Source organism: Lutra lutra, chromosome 9 (genome assembly GCF_902655055.1).
Source record: "Lutra lutra chromosome 9, mLutLut1.2, whole genome shotgun sequence".
Classification (NCBI taxonomy): Eukaryota; Metazoa; Chordata; class Mammalia; order Carnivora; family Mustelidae; genus Lutra; species Lutra lutra.
In genome coordinates this window covers 134,094,212-134,108,782 of record NC_062286.1, presented here as the reverse complement: position 1 = coordinate 134,108,782, position 14,571 = coordinate 134,094,212, and the positions used below count along the sequence as shown (strand labels likewise).

Genomic DNA, 14,571 nt, shown 5'->3' with positions numbered 1-14,571 from the left:
AGTCATTGATGCATTTTGGGTATTTTGATGAATTTTGTATATGCCGCGTGAGGTGGGGGTTCAACTTTATTCTTTTTTTTTAAAGATTTTATTTATTTGTTTGACAGACAGAGATCACAAGTAGGCAGAGAGGCAGGCAGAGAGAGAAGGGGAAGCAGCCTCCCTGCTCAGCAGAGAGCCCCATGTGGGGCTCAATCCCAGGATCCTGAGATCATGATCTGAGCCGAAAGCAGAGGCTTTAAACCACTGAGCCACCTAGGCGCCCCTCAACTTCATTCTTTTGTTGGTGTGTACGCAGCTGTCCCAGCACCATTTGTTGGAGAGACTCTTCTTTCTCTATTGAGTAGTCTTGGCCCCCCCCTTGTTGTAATTCAGTATTTTAAATGGTTTTCATTTGTACGATCACAAAAGTTATTGGGAAAAAATTTAGTGATCCTTCAGTATCATCATTTTGTCGCATTTATTTCGAATTTTGTTTTTTTATATTTTGAAATTTTTATTGAAATACAGCAGCCCCAGAGAACAGTGAAGACGTCCTAAGTGTGCAGCTCAAGTGTTTTACACGGTTAGGGCACCCATGCGACTGGCATCCAGAGCAAGGATCAGAATCCCAGCCTTCGCTACCCCAGCAACCCCCTGGTGCTCCTTCCTGGTCACCTACATCCCTCTCCCCACAGGGATAGAGCCACTCTCCCAATTTCTACCACTGATTGATCACTTTTTGAGATTTTCTCCTTACATAAAAGAAATCATGCTGTACATTTTCGTGTTTGAGTTCATTTGCTCAAATTTATATTTTGAGATTAATCCCTGTTTTTATAGGTATTGTAGATTAAATTTTTTTTTAAAGAAATAAAATATTGTGTATTCAGTGGAAGGCCCATCTGTCCTTCCTAGATGTGCTTCCCTTCCATTCCTGCAGAGGTTCGTAATTTTTAAGGAATTTTAAAATACTGTTATCAGACATGGTTGGGTGTAAATAATGCGTGTTATGGTTTTGCATATTTTTATTCTTCATATAAGTGGCATTGCATCATCATCTCCCTTTGTGTTCTTAACATTTATTTATTTTTTCAAGATTTTATTTATTTATTTGACAGAGATCACAAGTAGGCAGAGAAGCAGGCAGAGAGAGAGGAGGAAGCAGGCTCCCTGCTGAGCAGAAACCCTAATTCGGGACTCGATCCCAAGACTCTGGGATCATGACCTGAGCTGAAGGCAGAGGCTTTAAGCCACTGAGCCACCCAGGCGCCCCTGTTCTTAACATTTAAAAGAGCTTTATGTTCTTTACCCTCCTTGACTAATTGTAGCCACGTTGGACTGTTACACTGTATACCTATACCTTGGAGTGTTACACTGTATACCTACACCTCTCTTCCTTTGGCTTGCGGGGTTTCTTGCTGATAAGCGTCAGATAGTTGCTACTTGTTTTTCCATTGGAAACAGCACAGCCACGCGTGTCCGTTTCTGTCCTGATCTCCATTACACATGGTGCTGATGTTTCTCTGGGGAGTGTGTCCAGAGGTCGCGTTGCTGGGTTGGCAATATATACATCTTTTTAAATTTTTTAGACATTTTATTTATTCATTTGAGAAAGAGAGAGAGAGAGCCTGAGAGGGGAGGAGGTCTGAGGGAGAAGCAGGCTCCCCATGGAGCTGGGAGCCCGATGTGGGACTCGATCCCGGGACTCTGGGATCATGACCTGAGCCGAAGGCAGTCGCTCAACCAACTGAGCCACCCAGGCACCCTGCAGTATATACATCTTTACTACTTCCCCAAAGTGCTTGTACTAATCTTGGTGCCACTGTTCCTCCACATCCTCCCCACTGTTTGATGGCATCAGACTTTTAAAATGTTGTCACCGTCTTGTTTTACCATTTGTTCTTTTACTCAGAGAACCTCACTCTCCATTCCGGAAAGCCTGGGAACCCTGTGTTCCAGACACCACCGTGTTCAGTAACTCTTAAACCTGTCTGGTCATCAGAATTACCCAGGGACCTTTAAAAATGCAGATGATTCTGTCCCATCTGGACCTGTTTTGGTATTGGGATGGTTCCTTGGCATTTGTAAAGGTTTTTCACATCATTTGGCTTGATTGGAGAAAATTCTGCCCAGATCATGGGCAACTTTGGGATATGACTCATCTTTTTAATTTTGTTTTTAAAAGAAACAAGGCATTGAATTTAAATAAAATTTTAAAAATAAAAGGAATTAAAAAAAAAAGAAAAGAAATGAGGCTCCCCTCTGCCCTGATCTACCGAAGCGTTTTATGCATTAAAAAATCAAAGAGCTGTAGATTCCATTATAATAAATCTGTATTAGTAATATGAATAGTTGGTGATCAGGGTACTTAGTAGCAGAGGTACTAGGAGTTGCTGTAGGAACAGAAATAATGTAGTGCTGGGTTATATTTAATGATGCTTATGGCATGCCGGATGCTGTTCTAAGTGATTTGCATAGTCTCGTTAATTCTTCCCCTAAGCCAACAAGGTAGCACCATTCTGATTGGCATTTGACAGGGGAGAATACTGAGGTGTAGGGTGGCCAAGCTGTCTCCGCAGGTTCGCCTCGCTGGAGAATGTGGAGCTTGGACTGGCCCCTGGTCATGTGGCTGCCAAGTCCATATTCTTTAACCACGAGGACCTGGGAGTTCTGGTGCAGTGCGAGGGGCGTCGAAAAGCTCCTAGAGCCCCCGTAGTGACGTTGGGGTGTAGTGTGTCACGTGTTGCTGCATAGCCGATCACCCCACACTTAGCGGCTTCAAACAACAGAAGATGGTATCTCACCGGGTTTCTGGGCCAAGAATCTGGGTGCAGCTTCACTGGGTCCTGTGGCCCGTGTGTGGGTCACGCAGCGTTTTGCTGGGGCAGGATCCGCTTCCAGATAAAATCGGTGTTGTTGGCAGGACTCGACCCCTTGCGCTTGCTGGACTGAGGGCGTCAGGTCTTCACTGTTTTGGCGGGAGGTCCCCCTCGTTCACGGCTCTGTGGGCTTCTCTGGAGGGCAGCTCGCGGGTCAGCGGGCTTCGTCGGAGGGGACGAGGGAGCGTGTGAGCAGGTGAAGGCACAGTCTTTGTCACGTGACCTCAGAACTGGCCGTCCATCAGTTCAGTCCCGTGTTGCTAACTAGAGGCAGGTCACCAGGTCTGTGCCCCCTCCCCCTGCTCAGTGGGAACAGGTCTCCCGGGGCGTGGATACCATGGGGGTGGGGGTCACTGGAAGCCCTTGAAGAAGTCGCCTCCCCTCTCCGTGTAGAAGAAACAGCTTCATGAGCTGCATTTTGATGACCCCGTGACGCAGCACAAATGTGCTTGGAAATTGACACACTTCAAGGGGTTTTTATGTCCCCGATGCCAGTAGGTACTTTGAGACTCAACAGGACACCTCTCCTTGGCAACTTTTGGGTGGGAAGGGAGCTCTTTGTCCCACGCTGCTGCTGCTTCCCCCACGAGCCTATACCTTGTCTGACCCGTGGCTTCTAAACTGTGTCTTGAACACACATCTGATATCAAGAACATCCGTGGCTTGGAAGCAGCAGCATAGATCAGGTGGGTGGGTGTTTCCTGGTGAATCAGAGTCATTATCTCCCACGGATTTACTTTTGTTCCAGCTTTTATGTTTTCAAGTTCTAGGACCATGGGCTCTGCTGAAGTCATTTGAGGGCTGACTCATCCCCAGATACCCAATATCAGCCATTCTAAGATAAGTGAGCAACATCCCCCACCCTTCCTTTCGCTCTGAAGGGCTCTCCTTCCCAGATACGCGTCCTGGTTTATGAGCTGTGGCCCTGTGTTCTCACAGCAGGAACGGTAGGGGATTTGGATGGACAAATCCTTACTTTCCAAACCGCACCCCACCCTTCCAAGTTACAAAAAACAAACCAACCCATCCTTTAGTTAAGGCATTCAGAACAAATACATATGTGAAGAAAGAGCTCAAGCTCTAATCATCTTTATTTTCACCACCAAAAGATGAGACCCTCTTCCCTTTCCAGAGATTTTTCTCTCAGTTTTTTTTTTCTATTTGTATAGGAGTGTAAACATACACACAGATTTTTATGAAATTGGGATCGAATGTCACATAAGGCTTTCTAAATTCTCCCCGCATTGAACAGTATATATATGGTGAACATTTTCTGGTATCAGTGAAAGGTGATTTTTATGTGTACGTGGTGCTTGGTGGAACAAAAATATGATTGATTGAATATTCCTTTCCTTGGAAACTTAACGTTTCTCATTTCTCACTACTAAAAGTCAGTCCGTGAGCATCCATCTTTAATGAAATGCATATTATTGCTAAGTTTTCTTGTTTGCTGACCTGTCTCCCTCTTTGTCTGTGGTTCTGACGGTGACAACCAGCCTCCAGGGCGTGTGGGCAGGTTCTGTACTCTGTAGAGATCTCTCCCACTCCTCCAATGAAGGCATTCTCATCCTGGGGCCATTTTGCCTCCAGGGGACATGCAAAAAAAAAAAACGGTTGGGAGATTCTTTGGGTTGTCACGACTCAGGATGGTGCCACTGATGTCACCTCGTGGGTGGAGGCCAGGACAGCCTCCTGACAAAGAATGGTCCCCTCTGCATGGTTGTTGTGTGGGGCCCGCAGCTCCCGTCTGATGCACCCAGATAGCCTCCTGTCATTTAAAGACACCAGCCCAGTTACCTGCCGGGAGGAAGCATCAGCTCAGCCGTATGTCTCGGTTTCGTGCCTGTGGACCGTTAGGAACATGCTCTCGGTGGGTTCATCGCCCCCCACCAAAAATACATGTGAGCTCAGGGCCCGTGCTTAGCAGGTACTTCCTGCACTCACAAAGCAAAGTCTTGTCTTGGCGTGAATCTCTGTCTTTGGGGCCGGTGTGCTCGTCTCTCTGAAGGAAGGCTGCGTTGCCTGCTTTGTTTTTGTTGTGTACAGATGTTCCACTGCACCCCCCCCCCCCCGCCATCCCACGTGCAGTGATGGAGGCCGATCATTGCTGTAGATCATACCCTGTCATTGTTTGCATAAAAGAGGCCTTTGAACAGGGGCCAGAATCAGACCACAGTGGAAAAAGATGAGGCCCCAAAACAATGCCGTGCGACCAGCAGCTCCCTGTGAATTTACGGCGTAGTCTTGCCATTGTATGAGAGCGAAGTAACCTTGTGATGAACCGGGTGGGAGGAAATGAGTATAACGGGAGGAGACAGTGGATACGTGTTTATATTGGACGAGCTGGCCGAGCTCTCCCGAGCACCCTCGGCAGGAGAGGAAGCTGGGGGTGGTGGGGGGGCGGGAGCTATTTCTTTTTTTTTTTTTTTTTTTTTTTAAGATTTTATTTATTTATTTGACAGAGCGAGATCACAAGTAGGCAGAGAGGCAGGCAGAGAGAGAGGCAGAGAGAGAGAGAGAGGAGGAAGCAGGCTCCCCGCCAAGCAGAGAGCCCGATGCGGGACTCGATCCCAGGACCCTGGGATCATGACCTGAGCCGAAGGCAGAGGCTTAACCCACTGAGCCACCCAGGCGCCCCCGGGAGCTATTTCCTATCCCTGTGTTGTTAAGCACCATTTGGGTAAAGGGAGCAGGGAGAAGAGCCCTGGGATGCTTTCATGCCGTTCTCTTTGGCCCGAGTCACAGGCATACACAGGTGCGATCCGTGGAACGTGCACCACGCGGAGTTTCCGCTTTGGAGAGGCAGGTGCTTTCCGGAGTAAGCGCGTAGTTCTCGAAGACTGTCGGTGATCCCAGGGCATTAGAGAGCTGTCTTGAAGGAGGAAACTTACACTGAGAATTTGGCTTTGGGTATTTATTTCACGTGTAGTAAAGAGTTCACAGGCACGCATTCTGGGCTTCCCGGGGTGACGGGATTTAGGCAGGAGGCGGGAAGGGCCATGCTCCGCTCCCTTGCCCGTCTCCCCTGCCTTCAGGCTCCCTGCGATGGGGGTTGCCAAGGAAGGAATGTCAAGGAATAAGAACCGGGGATTTTACTGCTGTTCTCCAAAGCCAGGATTTCTCAGCCTCGGTGCTCTTGATGCTGGGACCTGATGATTCCTGGCTGGGGCTGCCCTGTGCCCTGTGAGATGCTTCCCAGCATCCCGGACCTCTACCCACTGGATGCCGGTAGCATCCACAACCCCGAGTTGTGACAACCAAAAAGATCACCAGATATTGGTAAATGCAAGATCTCCTCCGCTGAGAACCACTGGGCTAATAAGCCTTGGTCTCCCCACACGGCGCACTCGAGGGGTGTGTCACGTTCCCGTCCCCCGAGCAGGACTGAGGACGTGGAGTGGACGCTGTCTCTGTGTCTGGCCCTTGGCTGTGCGCTCTGTGTAAGCGACATCATTTAAGCCACAACAGCCTGTGCGGTAAGAGTTGTTAGTATTCCTATTTTACAGATGAGAAAACAGGTTTAGAGAAAAGAAGAAGCATGTCCAAGTGCACACAGCTGAAAGCTGGTGTCGGGTCTAAGCATTCGACACTGGGGCCATGGTGTTACCTACTCCCCAGAAAATCTGGTCAGTGTGAACGAGAACCTGGGTAATCTGATCCCTAGCTAGGTCCTCGGGTAGACATAAGGGTCTGGAAGTACCAGGGTCGGCAGTTCTCAGGGAAGGCAGTTTGCTCCCCAGGGGGTGTTTATTTATGTCTGGAGACATTGGGTTGTCCCCATGGGGGTGCTGCTGGCATCTGGTGGGGACAGCCCGGGGATGCCTCAAAAGGTCCTGCAGTGCACAGGTCAGCCCCCGCAGCAAAGAATTCACCAGCCCGTATGTGAATGATACCAAGGTCGAGAACCCCACTCTGGGTAACAACCTTACTTCCCCATGTTTCCAGGTAGACCACAGTTTGATGATCCTGGCAGTCCCGTCTGTAAATTAAGATGCGCTTCCAGCGTGGGAGTCTGTTCCTGTTGGGATAGTAATAACTAAAAACAAAGTCTTTAAATCCTTTTGATCTTGCTTTCATCATTTAATGCGTTTCCAAATGCTTTGAGTTTTCTTCTGTTTTCTTGTGGCCTTTGCCCCAAAGTGAGCCCCCCCACCTTCTGGCTTTTTATCTTTAGCCAAGTGAGAAAACACTGGCGTCCGCTGAGTACACTTTGTACGCCATCTGTCTTGGGAAGTGGGCACAGGCGCAGAAAGTGGGTGTTCCTCTTGGGTATTCATTCCCTCGGGCCCCCTCTCTAGGATGAATCCACCGGAGAGATCACGTTTTACATGAAAGGAGCAGATGTCGTCATGGCTGGCATCGTGCAGTACAATGACTGGCTGGAGGAGGAGGTAAGCGGGGTGCGCGGAGTGAGAACCGGGCTGCAGGGGCATGTCTACAGGCTGCCCCTCGCATGGCAAAGCGAGATGGGGCTCCGCTTGTCACCTGTGCCTACGTAACAGGTGGCCCCCGAACTTAGCGTCAAATAACACGCTTCTGTTTCTCATGGTTTCTGTGGGCCAGGGATCTGGGCATAGCTTCGTTGGCTCCTCTGCTCAGGGTCTCCAGAGGGTTTGCTTGGGTCCAGCTCTCATCTGAAGGCTCATGCGGGGCAAGACCCACTTCCGTGCTCACCCAGCTGCCCTGTGCGGGAAGTCAGCTTCTCTCTGGCTTTTGGGTGGAGGCCGGTCCCAGGAGGGCGGGGAGCACTGGGGGCCACGTCCCAGGCCGCCTCTTCTGGTTCGTGGTCTGGAGAATTGGCCACAGCCAGGAGGGAGGAAACTCTCCAGTTTATCAGGCCGATCTTGTTTTATCTCTCTGCTCCAGGTAGGAAAAGGCACATTTTCCATTCAGTAATATTCTGTTTTCAGTTAGAGGGTGGCAAACTCAAATGCCAGTGGGGGCCAGGCAGGTAAGTCAAAAGGAACAGGCTGGGGTGTGTTCTTCTAGCAGGGTCGACTTTGTATGTTAAGCATATTAGAATATTCTTCCCTTGACAACTGTTTTCTGGGAAGACTTAGAAGCTGCTGCTTTTCATCCATCGCTGGTTGTGGTTATTTGGGAAGGTGTGGGCGGTTTCATCTGAAGTTCAAATCCAGACTTACCTGTGAAGTCTTAACAGCGTTGACTTAAATTTTGAAATGTATACTGTGTCAATCAGAGACAACCTCTGTTTGGTCTATGGACTGCCATGTTGCGGCCTCCCTTGAGAAGGTTTGCTTTAGGGGAAAGCCGTAGTCTGATTTGCCACTTCCCCAGCCCCTGTGTCAACTGTAGCGTCTGGCCCTCCTCCATGAGAGTCTGGGGCTTAGAGGTGGAGCTCTTAGTGCACCGCTCCACTGACTGTGGTCTGCTTTGCAGTGTGGAAACATGGCGCGAGAAGGTCTGCGGGTGCTGGTAGTGGCGAAAAAGTCTCTAGCAGAGGAACAGTATCAAGACTTTGAAGTAAGTGGTCCTGGGACCTTTTTGTTATTCTTTGCAGCCCTACCCTTATCTCCCCCTCGCTCATTCCCCTGTAGCCCTACTGAGGTCCTTTCTGAGCTCCCCAGGCTCACTTCTGCCACAGGGCCTTTGCACTTGCTCTTTCCTCTGCCTGGAACTCTCTTACTACACAGAGCTCCATGGCCTGCTCCCTTGTTTCCTTTGGGTCTCTGCTCAAATGCCACTGCCTCTGAGAAGTCTTCCCGGACTCACCATCTAAGGCAGCCCCAGCTCACTGCTCACCATCCATCACCTGCCTCACTTTCTTCACTGTGGGAGTCCCCACCTAGGATGACCTTGTTTCTGTGTTTCCATCTCACATTCTTCTCTGAAGAATCAAATTTTTTTTCAGTGCAGAGACTGTCAGCTTGGTTCACTCTTACATCCCAGCACTTGTTAGTCATGGACACATGGGATATCCTCTGGAAAATTTGAAATGATTCACCTCCTTGGAGCCCTCATTTCTTTACATTGTGAAAAGAGTTGAACTAGATCATTGACATTGATGGTCAAGGGTTCCAGCATGAATATGTGTGGTTTATTGTCCTCTTGTCCCATAAATTCTTGAGGGCAGGGTCCTGGCCTGACACAAAGCCCAGCATGTGCACGGGCGCGTGACCACCCGGGGGAGGTATGGCTGGGGACAGGCTTCAGGGGTCCTTGTCCTGGCCCTCCCAGGGGAGCTGTGCCCGAGTCTGTCTCTTCCTTGTGCTTGAGTTCTCTGCGGAGAATTATTTAGCAAGAATTCTAGCCCTGAAAATTGTCCTTCCAAGTTTAAAAGCATGTGTTTGAAACAACCCATTTGGGGGATTTTTTATTTTCTTCCACGTCTTCACTAACCCTATAAAGTGGCTAAACTGAAGGGTTGGGTCCATGGTCTTTGGAGTGAGACTTCATCTTCAGAAAACCGGGTGATCAGGGGCTTTTGGTCACAAAGTGTGTGCTGTGTGTGGGAGAACGTGCTCTCTTTTTGAGATCTTGAGTTGTACCGATCCTTGCAACGGCCCGGGGAGGGTGGGACTGTTACTGCTGCTTCATGGATGAGAACAGTCGAGAATCAGATACACTGAGCGACTTGCTAGAAGTTGTACAGCAGGCAAGTATAAAGGAAAGGGTGGTACTAAGGCCTGTGTAAGATCTGGGCTGATGAACTCGGAAGGACGCTGGACGTCTCCGTTCATCCCCCGCTGGGTGTTCCCCTCCCCACCCTAAGCAGTGGTGGCATCTCCCGCTGTGTCGCAGGCCCGCTACGTCCAGGCCAAGCTGAGCGTGCACGACCGCTCGCTCAAAGTGGCCACCGTGATCGAGAGCCTGGAGATGGAGATGGAGCTGCTCTGCTTGACTGGGGTGGAGGACCAGCTGCAGGCAGACGTGAGGCCCACCCTGGAGACCCTGAGGAACGCCGGCATCAAGGTAGGCTGACCCGGCCTGGGGCCCAGCTGCTGAGGTGCACGATGGTCCCCACTGCAGAGCATAGAAATGAGAGAGGAGGGCGGGGAAGAGGTGGGAACCGAGGAACCCTAGAGCGCGGACAGTGACCACGGCCCTGGCTGGGATGGGCCACTGTGTCCCTCCTGCCCCTCGGGCCCTGTTTCTGGAGGACATCTCCCCCCGCCCCCCACTGGGCTCCACGAAGGCGGGACCGCCTGCCGCGTCTCCGCCCTCCAGCCGGCTCGGGGTGTCCGGCACATTCTTGTTGAGCCACCGGCCGGCCGTCTGCCGGTTGTTCTGGGTGAATGAGTGGCCACCCCGCGGACTGACCGCCTGTTCCAGCAAACTGCTGTCTTCACACGGTTTGGGGCCAAAAAGAAAAAAGAAAAGAAACCCCGGCGTTTAATCCAGAGAGGCCAGCAGAGGGCGACAGAGGCGCGCGCGCCGCCTTTACAGCGAGCGCAGCCCCCGTGTAAACCCGATGCTTTCCTGTGTCTTGGGGCCAGAGGCCTAGTTCATTGCAAGGAAATGGTCAGCAAGGTCCCCCTTGTGGAAAAAAGGTCCGAAGTCAGAAGGGCTCGCTTCTGTTGCACCGCGGTGCTCGGATCTGTCCCTGGCAACTTCCGTGGACCCCGTCTCTCTAAGTTTGGGCCTTTCCAGTTCCTGCTTCTGGCTCCATCTCGAGCTTCTCCTCAAAGCTGTTCTCTCCAAAAGGCTGGGTTCTTGTTTTTGTTTTTTAAAGGCTTTATTTGACAGAGAGACACCGCAAGAGAGGGAACACAAGCAAGGGGAGTGGGAGAGGGAGAAGCAGGCTTCCCGCTGAGCGGGGAGCCCGATGCAGGACTGGATCCCAGGACCCCGGGATCATGACCTGAGCTGAAGGCAGAGGCTTAGCGATGGAGCCACCCAGGTGCCGCCAAAAAGCTGTTCTAATCCCAGAGTGTGGACTGGACTTCTCTTTCTGGTTTCCTTGGTCAGACGGGAGGGGGAAGGGAGTGTTGGGGGGAGGGATGGGGAGGGGCGGGATTGGAGGCAGGCCTAGCGTAAGGTCCTTCACAGGCCAGAAGCTGTGGGAGCTTGGAATTCCCACTTCGGCCCCTTTCTAGACGCAGCGGCCAAGGCCGAGCGACGTGGGAGACGTGCTGCTGGGCCTGGGGCTCAGGTCTGGGCACGCACCTGCGGTACCCCTGTCGTCCTGACGTGGGGCCTCCGTACCGTCCTGCACCAGTGACTTTCCATGGTTTTCTAGAACTTGAGCCTCCCAGCTCCTTCCCTGGTGTTTCAGCAAACCCTGAACACTGGCACCAAACTGGGATCACTAAAAAGAATACATTTTTTAAACGGCCAGATGAGGTGTTGAGAGAAGAGGCTGACACCCACCAGGGTCAAGCCCAGAGCCACGGCCCTCCCCCACCCCGACAAAAGGGCCCAGTGCCCGTGTCCTGGCTGTCTCATGGCCTGGGTTTGAATCCGGTTTCTCCGCTGACTACTTCGGCAGTCCTTGGCAAGTGGCTTGGCTTCTCAGGGCTGTTTCCTGCCTCAGCACGTCACTGTTAAGGTCACATGCACTGAACATGGATGACACTTGATGGGCACCTGGCACGGCAAACGCTCTGGAAACCATTGCCGTTTGCTTTCCCCTACCTCCCCTGCTGCCAGCGTGTCCTTTGCACAGTGACTCCGCGCCCTTCCCTGCTGGGGGCAGCGAGAGCAGAGGGTTGATGGGTAAACCAGCAGAGCAGGAAGCACATTCCATTTGGACTGTGAACACGGGGATTCTGGGCCTGTTCGGAATGGGAGCTGGCTGTGTGGCTTTGGGGCAAGTCACCTACCCTCTCTGAGCCCATGGCAGCGAGACACAGAATGATCTGTTGGGAGGGGCAGAGGAACTTGGCATGTTTGCCGTTGGCTTAACCAACCACCTAGAAAGACTGCATGTAACGTGACAAAACAGTGTTTCCTGTAGGGCATGGAAGTGACCCTCACCCATCCTGCTGTCCCCTTCTTTGAAATTATTTATTGCTTTAAGAAAAATTTCCGGAAGGGGGATGAGGAGGTCAGAAACCGAACCTCATGATGTCTGTGGAAGCGTGTGGCCAAACGGTTTTCTAGAAGCACCAGCTTTCACTGCCCCCAGCAGTGGTCACTTGGGGTCCTGAAGCCTTTGGAGTGGGGTATTCCTGCAGTGTGTTGGGGACACCATGAGCCTCAAGATAAGTTAGAATAAATGAGGGGCACCTGGGGGGCTCCGTTGTTAAGCATCTGCCTTCAGCTCAAGTCATGATCCCAGCGTCCTGGGATCGAGCCCCACATTGGACTCCTTGCTCAGTGGAGAGCCTGTTTCTCCCTCTCCCAATCCCCCTGTTTGTGCTCCCTCCTAGCTGTCTTTCTCTCTGTCAAATAAATAAATAAAATCTTTTTTAAAAATTTGGAATAAATGGAGTTTAGCTCAATGTTCTTGGGAACTGAGCAGACACGGGCTGCAGGCTGGCCTTGGACAGTGGCCCAGAAGAGCCCCTCTCTGCTGTGGTTTTAGGTTTGGATGCTGACAGGGGACAAGCTGGAGACGGCTACGTGCACAGCGAAGAACGCACACCTGGTGACCAGAAACCAAGACATCCATGTTTTTCGGCTGGTAAAGTATTGTCTGCACTGGGGCCTCGCAGGGACGATGCTGCAGTTTGCGGGGTGACCTCAGAACCCTAAAGAGGGGAGAGAGGAGTGTAGTAACCACCTTGGGTGGGGGAACTTATATCGTTGGGTTTGAGGGGAATTACTGAGTGGCCCCGGCGAGGCTGCAGGGTTCGTTCCTTCTGGTGGCGGTTCAGACGCACCTAGTTACGGTCCAGTGTTCCTACCCTGGTGGGGGTCACGGTCCCTTTGAGAAGCTGATGCAGGACACCATCGGGGCGAAGGGTGCAGACAGGCCCATGCGTGGGGAATTGTACCTGCGAGTCCAGATGCCACCAGACCCTTGAAGACCAAGTCCTTGGATAAGAAGTAAATTCCAGATCTCAGATTGTGGCGGGTCTGTCCTCCTGAAGGAAACCCTTGAGGAGCCTTTAGAAGGAGATGTACTAGGTGGGCAAGTGGGAAATTTCCTGCCCTTGTGGCAAGCACTTGACCCCAGCAGTGCGGCCCTGAGGAGCTGCTCGAGGCCAGAAGCCGCAAGCTGGGGTCGGCTTGACAGAGCTGGGAGGTGAGGAGCGGGTGGTCCCCTTCCGCAGCCAGAGCCCGCAGACTGGAGGGCCCCTGTCCGTCCCAGGAGTGTCCCCTCGACTCCCTGCCTTTGGTCCACAGCCCTCAGCACCCTCAGGAGATCGGCAGTTTGGGGCCCCACCCGGTAGTGTGGGGTAGAGCCAGGGACAGCTCGTCTTCAGCAGCTGGGGACTCCACACTTGCAAACGCTCTTACTTCCTAGAATGTATTTGTAACCCCGAGATCGGTGCTCAGGGCCAGAGTCCTCCATGGCCAAGTGCAGAGCAGGGGGGAACCGTCATTGCCTGCCGTGCACGTTCCCAGTTGGGCTCACACGAGGCGACTCCCGCCTTCTCGGCTCTCGTCCTGCCCACGAGCACAGTCCACGGTCTTGGAGGGCCACTTTTTTCTTGCATTTTTGTGCCGTCAGTGATTTCACTGTTTCAAATCCCCCCTCTCAGCACAGGGCTGGACTGTGTCTAGTGTCGCAAAGTGTAGGAAGGCCCGATGTCCCTCACGGAGAAGGTGCGAGTGTCGGCTGGAGTTCCTTCAGACATGAGCTCGAATGCTGTTGGTTAGGAGTTCCGCGTTCGTGAATCGACAATGTGCATTTCAGAAGATGTGTTTAGGGTGCACTGGGGTGGCTCCATCGGTGAAACGTCTGACTCTTAATTTCACCATCTTGGGGGTTGTGAGATCGAGCCCTGTGTCAGTTGGACTCTGTGCTGGGCATGGAGCCGGCTTAAGATTCTCTACCTCTCCCTCTGCCCCTCCTCCTGCTCATGTGTGTGCGTATGCTCACTCTCTCTCTAAATAAAATCTTGAAAAAATGCATTTAAATAAAAACACATATAAAACAAGATTTTTGTGTTGACTGAGGGAAGTATTATGGCCAAAGGCTCATAGGAACCTCGCCTGTATTTCCCCCAGGAGCAATGAATGGTTCCTTATTTGCTAAGTTGGTGTTCAAAGCAACTTTACAGAGCATAACTACTGAACATAATGAGACTCAACTGTATGTTGTGTAGATTCTGTATTCTCTACATTCTGTATATTTAGGGGTTGCAAACGACAGTCCATGTGGCCACCTGCTTTTGTAAATAAAGTTTTATTTATTTTTTTTAAAAGATTTTATTTATTTATTTGACAGAGAGAGATTACAAGTAGACAGGCAGGCAGAGAGAGAGAGGAGGAAGCAGGCTCCCCGCTGAGCAAAGAGCCCGATGCGGGACTCGATCCCAGGACCCTGAGATCATGACCTGAGCTGAAGGCAGCAGCTTAACCCACTGAGCCACCCAGGCGCCCTAAAGTTTTATTTTTTTTAAGATTTTTATTTTTTTGAGAGAGAGAGAGCATGAGCAGGGGGGAGGGGTAGAGGCAGAAGGAGCGGCAGACTCTTCACCGAGCAGGGAACCTGACGTGGGACTCGATCCCAGGATCCTGGGACCATAACCTGAGCCGAAGGCAGATGCTTAACCGAATGAGCCATCCAGGCGCCCAAATAAAGTTTTATTTAAACACAGATATGCCCCCTTGTTTACCTGTCGTCTGTGGTTGCCTT

The 14,571-nt window shown here is 51.4% G+C and overlaps 1 protein-coding gene across 5 annotated transcripts in view; it reads left to right on the top strand.

The window, feature by feature from the left end:
• The window catches only part of ATP9A (ATPase phospholipid transporting 9A (putative)), a 132,645-nt gene that overhangs the window by 101,798 nt on the left and 16,276 nt on the right, over positions 1-14,571 (top strand). For all 5 annotated transcript variants that reach the window (XM_047744960.1, XM_047744959.1, XM_047744964.1 and 2 more), the window contains 4 exons: positions 7,160-7,252; positions 8,262-8,345; positions 9,624-9,794; positions 12,349-12,447. In XM_047744960.1, coding sequence (XP_047600916.1) covers positions 7,160-7,252; positions 8,262-8,345; positions 9,624-9,794; positions 12,349-12,447 — 447 coding nt within the window. The remainder of the gene's footprint in view (positions 1-7,159; positions 7,253-8,261; positions 8,346-9,623; positions 9,795-12,348; positions 12,448-14,571) is intronic.